At 61.1% G+C, this 5,895-nt stretch overlaps 1 protein-coding gene across 2 annotated transcripts in view; it reads right to left on the reverse strand.

Annotated features, from left to right (window-relative positions):
* Positions 1-444: 444 nt before the first annotated feature.
* Positions 445-5,895, reverse strand: part of TP53I11 (tumor protein p53 inducible protein 11) — a 6,000-nt gene continuing 549 nt past the window's right edge. For both annotated transcript variants that reach the window (XM_010842324.1, XM_010842325.1), the window contains exons 2-6: positions 5,192-5,351; positions 4,498-4,556; positions 4,261-4,309; positions 3,808-3,904; positions 445-3,111 (exon numbers count right to left, since the gene is read on the reverse strand). In XM_010842324.1, coding sequence (XP_010840626.1) covers positions 2,999-3,111; positions 3,808-3,904; positions 4,261-4,309; positions 4,498-4,556; positions 5,192-5,320 — 447 coding nt within the window. In that variant the 5' untranslated portion in view covers positions 5,321-5,351 and the 3' untranslated portion in view covers positions 445-2,998. The remainder of the gene's footprint in view (positions 3,112-3,807; positions 3,905-4,260; positions 4,310-4,497; positions 4,557-5,191; positions 5,352-5,895) is intronic.

Below are 5,895 nucleotides of genomic sequence, written 5' to 3' on the forward strand. Positions count from 1 at the left end.
CAACTTAGCATGCACACACGGGGTGGAGCAGGGCAGGGCGGGGCATGAAGTCTCTTTGCTGAGACTTCCTGAGCCTGAAAATAAAACCAGGAACCAGGGAGACCTTGCAGTTGGTCACATACCTTGCCCAGTACTGAAGGCCACCTTCCTGCTTAGGGGCCGGGGGCTGGGACCCTGCCCAGCATCCCATATCCCTCCTCTCCTCTCCATGCCTAAGAAGCCCAGACAGGATCCTCCAAGCCAGCTGAGGCCCCAACCCCCCACCTCCCTAGAAGACCGTCGTCCCTCCCCTGGTGGGTCCTATAAGTCTATTTTGGAAACTGTACATGTTCCCTGCCGTAGGTAGCAGAGCTAATTTATCATGTTTATCCCCCGTGAGCCTCCCTTTTTTATATTATCTATCAAGAGGAGTTTTTGTAATATAAAACAGGACGCCCACACTGATGGTTTTGCACTGGTTTTTGTGACTGTTTCTTACAAAAAGAAAAAGGAACGAAGAATAAATAGTGACCGTGAGGAACGGTGGTCTTGATTGGGGGTGGGGGCAGAGGAGGCTGGGGCCAGGGCAGGAGCTTGGCGGGAGTGAACCGAGTAGAGCCATCCTGGATCTTCTTGAACCTTAGGAGGGACAGCGCCGTCCCTGCGGGCCCTCGTCCACCCTCTCCGGAGCCACAGCCGTGCCGCCCACCCCAGCTTGGCCGGCTTGGCCTGGCCCTGCTCCGGCGCCCACGCTTCCCCCTTCCATGCCAGCATCCCTCCCCTGCTCAGCGGTTGGTTCTTAGGACAAACCGTCCATCACTTGCTGGCGCATTAGCCAGGCCTCAAAAAGCATGGGTCAGCTTCAACACAGCAGGGCCGGAAGGCATGGCCCGCCAGACACCAACACCACCTCCCAAAGGCTGCACTGACTCTGGGCCTGCCTGGGACTCGGTGGAGGGGTGCAGGGGGGCGGTGGACAGGATTCTACAGAGAGACTAGAACCTCAGCCCAAGAGACGGAGGCCAGGCGGGAATGGCCCGTCCTCAGGGTCCCGCTTCCCCTGCCCTCGGCCGCAGTCAGCAGCCTTGGGCTCCCAACCTGCCGGGCGGGCCTCGGTTAACAGTGATGGCATCACTGGGCAAAGGCCATGTGGCCGGGTTTGTGGCCGCTGGGATGGCTGTGGGTGTAGGGGAGGGCAGTGAGGCCCAGGGTCGGGGTGGGAGGCCCCCCACGTGGCAGCAGCCGGAGCTGGGCTACACCTCAGGACCAACCACTCCGCCCCTTCAACATGGTGCTTAGACAGGAGGCAAGTCTGGGGCCCGGCCTGCTTCCCTGCACACGCGTCCCCAGGACACCGGGGCCGCCAATCCCTGTGTGACGGAGCGAGGGAGGGCGTCGGGTGAGGGACTCGCGGTGGGTGGTGGGCACAGGGTGCTGGACCTGCAGGGGTCTCAGCCCCTCCGGGGCACTGGGGGAGATGGGTGTGAGTGGAGGCGGCCTGCTGAATTGTTTCTATTTTTTTTGCCCTGCTGAGCTTTGAAGGGTACCCAGTCACACCCACAGCCGGGCCTCAGGGCAGCACGCTGGGGAAGGGGGGACGGTGGACGAGGGGGCTGAGTCAGGTGTGCAGCAGACCCCAGAGGACATGCCCAAGTGAGGAGGAAGTGTTTTCTCTCTGCCTGATCCCCAAGCCCCATCACTGACAGGTGGCCTTCATCCGGGGTTACTGGGGTGTTCATCTGTCAGGGCCAGCCTGGGGCCGGGGTGGGGAAGGGGCCTCCACAAGCTGGGGCCGAGGCAGAGAAGCCAAGAGTGAGGCTGGGGCTGAGGACAGGGCCCCGCTGCCCCCGGGAGGCGGAAAGGGAGGTGTTGGCTCAAAGGCGGCCCCCCACAGGGCTCCCTGCCAGCCCACAGCTGTGCTGGGTGCTTAAAGAGCACAGGGGCCCCTGTGTGCGGAGAGGGCCTGCGTGGAAGGGAAGGGCCCCTGGGTCGAGGTCTCGGGTTTTCCAAGCAGGGGCGGAAGCCAAGTCTGGCTGCTTGGGCATCGTTGGCCGGGGGGTGCAGGGGACGGACAGGGAGGCGGTCCACAGCCTCTCAAGAAAGAAGGGTCTCATGATAGGGGAAGAAGGGGCCTGGCCTGGCCGGAGGCCTGTGACTCAAGCTCTCCCGTGAGCGTCTGTCCAGGGGATCCAGAGGCCAGGAGACCCACGAGAAGGAGGCTTCACCGTGCGGGGGGGCAGGACGGGGTAGAAGGGCCCGTCCCCTCCCCAGCCCTGAGGGCCCAAGATCACAGCATCCAGGGAGGAAGGGGAAGGCGCCCGCCCTGCCTGCCCGGGGCAGGGTGCTTCCTGCCTTCCAGAACCAAAGGGGACCCGAGGGCGGTCCCAGGGCCTCCCTGCCCCTGAGGGGCCCCTGGCCCTGCGGGTGGCTACACCTTCTTGGGTTTTCGGCCGACTTGGTAATAATAGTAAACGCTGATGGCGACAAAAAGGAGGCGGCTGGCCAGCAGCAGCAGGATCCCCTGAGACACGAGCCCTGTCTCGGCTAGCGTGGCAGTGACAACTGTGGGAGAGAGGCGGGAGGGGCAGGGGTCAGGAGCGCTATTCCTCACCCCCCAGCACGGGAGGCCAGGGGCCCCGGTGCAGCTGCCTGGCTGACCCCACCCCCGTCCTGAGCTGGGCCGTCCGGCCGGCCACCCAACCCCACAGGTACGTGTGGCAGGGACAGGGGCAAGCATGTGGGCACGGTTGGGCGTGTGTTGTCCCCCACTGTGCTGGGGACACGAGGGAGCAGTGGGTGGTGGGTGCATGGACGTGCATTCAGGAGGGCACAGGTGCACGTCGGCCGTGTGGGCACAGCGTGCAGGCTCACAGGTGAACGCGGCCACATGGGTCCCTCCCCCTCACACAGGTTTTCATCACTTCCCGGAAATCAAGTGGCAAGAGTTGGGAGGTCAGGGACCAAGTTACTGGCACCCCATCAGCTACCCACCGCCCCCCCCACCCCACAACTGTCCAGCTCAGGACTCACCCAAGAACTGGACCGAGAAGTAGCAGGCTTCAGTGAGCAGAGTCCATCGGATGATGACCTTCTCAGCCGTGTAGAGAGCATTCCACATGATCAGGGAGATGCCTGGGGTGAAGGACAAGGAGGGGACTGGGTGCGGGGCGGCCTGATCCCCCCTCTTGAGACGGGGGCAAGGGGTCTGCTCCTCTTCCCTTCGGCAAAGTAGCCGGGACCCCAGGGATCCCCTGCCCCCACTCACAGGCAGGGAGGTTTTGGAAGGGAGGCTGGATTGCACCCCACTGATAACCCGAAATGTCAGACTGGGACTTTAGCCTGCAGGTAATAGGGAGCCATAGAAAGTTCTGGCGGCGCAAAGGGCACCACAGGTGCTGGGGTTTAAATGCAGTTTCCTAACAGGCACTGCTTGCGTGTAACTCAGGCTGGAGAAGAAACAGAAGCAGTGAGGGTTTTACAGACGCTGTGCTGATTCCGCCTCCTCGTCTAGGCTGTGAGACCCTGGAGGGCGGAGCCTGGGCTGCCTTCATCTCTCTATCCCAGTGCCCTGGTGGAGCACTGCACACAGCAAGCATTCAGTAAGTGCTTTGTCTCAGACGATGGTTAAGAACAGCCCCAAACTACAGGCGATGCTCCACCAGTGGCCGCAAGATGGTAGCACACACCCAGCAGAGACAGACTCGGCAGCTGAAGGGGAAGCGGAGCCCCAGCACAAAGAAAAGAAAGGCCCCCCAGGTTTCCCTCACCCTCCATGGTCCCCCCCGCAGTTGCTCATCACCTTCCAGGCGTCTGCCCAGCAATACTCACTGAGGAGGGCACCGCCATAGAGGCGGATGGGGGTCTTACTGGTCACCTGCACTCCGTCGAAGACCGCATCGTAGAGCTGGTCAGGAAAGGCAAGGGCCTGTGGACAGTGGGCGGGAGGCTTGGGGTGACTCCCTGTGGAACCTTCCCCTTGGTCATCTCCTTCCTTTCCCCAGCAGCAGTCCAGGGCCAGGACCCTGACTGCCCCCACCCCGTCCATGGCAACAGAGATCTCAGGTTCCAAGGACAAACAGTCAGGACTGTGGACCAGGGGACCTTGGATGCTCCAGGGCAGGGCACAGGGGGTATGAGCATCCGCACAGGTCAGAGAGGCAGCCAGAGAGCCTGGACAGCAGAGGCGTCAGTATGATGGCCCGATGGCCCTGTGGGCAACGGCAGCAGGGGGTCCCAGGGCAACAGAGGGCGCCGGGTCCCAGGGCTGGGGCAGGGACTCACCATGATGGCAATGCCGGAGAAGAGCACAGCAGAGACAAACTGCCAGACTCTGGGGAGACGCAGAGAGGAAGGTCAGAGGCAGACCGCTCGCTGCCACCCTCAGGCCCCACCCCAGACCCTCCCTTCTCCAGGCAAATGGAGGGATAGCTGGTCTGGAGGAGGGAACCAGGGACAAGACTACACAGGGCCCCACCCCACAGCCTTGCCCCCCGCCAACACTCACAAGTCAATGCTCACCTGAGCCCCAAAGGCTCTCGAACAGCAAACTTGATCTCATTGCCTAAGACCTGGCTGATCTGTGGACAGAGAGTGGTCAGAAGGCAGCGCTGTCTGCCCAGCTCACTCCCTACCTCCCAGAGCCTGCCAGATGCCCAGGGACCCACCTGGGTGCCTCTGCTTAGCCAGAGTGACCTAGGCTGGGAGGGTCACACTGAGGCCACACTCTGCCTCCTCTTGATACCAGGGCCCAGAGGAAGCTGAAAATATGGGGCCTGAGAATGTGAGTTCAGGCATCTGCCAGTTGTGGACTTGAAGCCTGGCTCTACCATTTATTGGTGTGTTCCTGGGCAAATCTTTAATCTCTCTGAGCGTCAGTTTTCCCATCCATAAAATGGGTTAATAACTGAACCTACATCTCCCAGGGCTAACAGGAAGATTAAAAAATGCTTATAGAGCAGCTGGTGCCATAACAAGCAAATAATCAGCACTCAACTAATTCTAACCATCCGTTTTCATTATTGCTGCTATTCCTCTGACATATCCATTACAGTTCCAGAAAATATGAGCTGAATCTAGGGGCCCCCTGCAGCTATACGGGTCTCAGCTACTCTTCTCCCCAAACAGTGGGCCAGACCCGCCTCCTCAAATTGGTGCTCAGAGGCAGACCCCCACGCGTGGCTGGTTCAAGGCCCCTCCTTCGAGCCCGACCCACCTTGGAGCGGTGGACCTCCCCGTCGTCGTCCTCCCCGCCCACACCGAGGATCTTGCGGGTCTTCAGGCGGCTCACGAGGTCCGTCTGGCTGTGTTTCTTCATGAGAGGTGGGGGCTGCTTGGCTGCCATCTTGTCCTGGAGCCCGGCCTCTGCAGCAGAGCTGCGGGGAAACACCGGTCTCAGACACTGACCTTGACTGGCATCCAGATCTCAGAAGGCGGCCAGACCCCAGCCTGGGGCCTGGGGGAGGCCTCCCCGTCAGCCTAGGGCAGCAGGTGGACACCTAGAGGAGGACTCTGAGGGCCTGGGCTTAGTTCTGGGCTCCCTAACCACCCAGCTGTGAGATGAAACAGGCAACTCACTGCCCTATCCTGGCCTCAACTTCCTCATCTGTAAAATGGGTTAGGGCAGATGTTCTTAAGGCCTTCCAGCTCTATCAGCCTGTCTGGCCTAAACGGATGTGGCCTACCCCTAGTGACCAGGCTGGAGGGAGCCTTACAGACAGTCCTAGGGGAAGTGTAGGCCTAGGACTAGGCATTCAGGCCTAGATGGAGACCAGACCCAAAGATTCTTGGAGGCAAGGAGTTAACTGGGGCCTGGGTCAGCCTTGCCAAAAAAGGGAAAGGTCTGCCCAAGCCTGGGTAGGGGTCCTGAGTGCTGGGGTCCAGGCCCCTACTGAATTTTTGCCCATACAATTCCTACTG

Source organism: Bison bison, unplaced genomic scaffold, assembly GCF_000754665.1.
Source record: "Bison bison bison isolate TAMUID 2011002044 unplaced genomic scaffold, Bison_UMD1.0 scf7180017864178, whole genome shotgun sequence".
Taxonomy (NCBI): domain Eukaryota; kingdom Metazoa; phylum Chordata; class Mammalia; order Artiodactyla; family Bovidae; genus Bison; species Bison bison.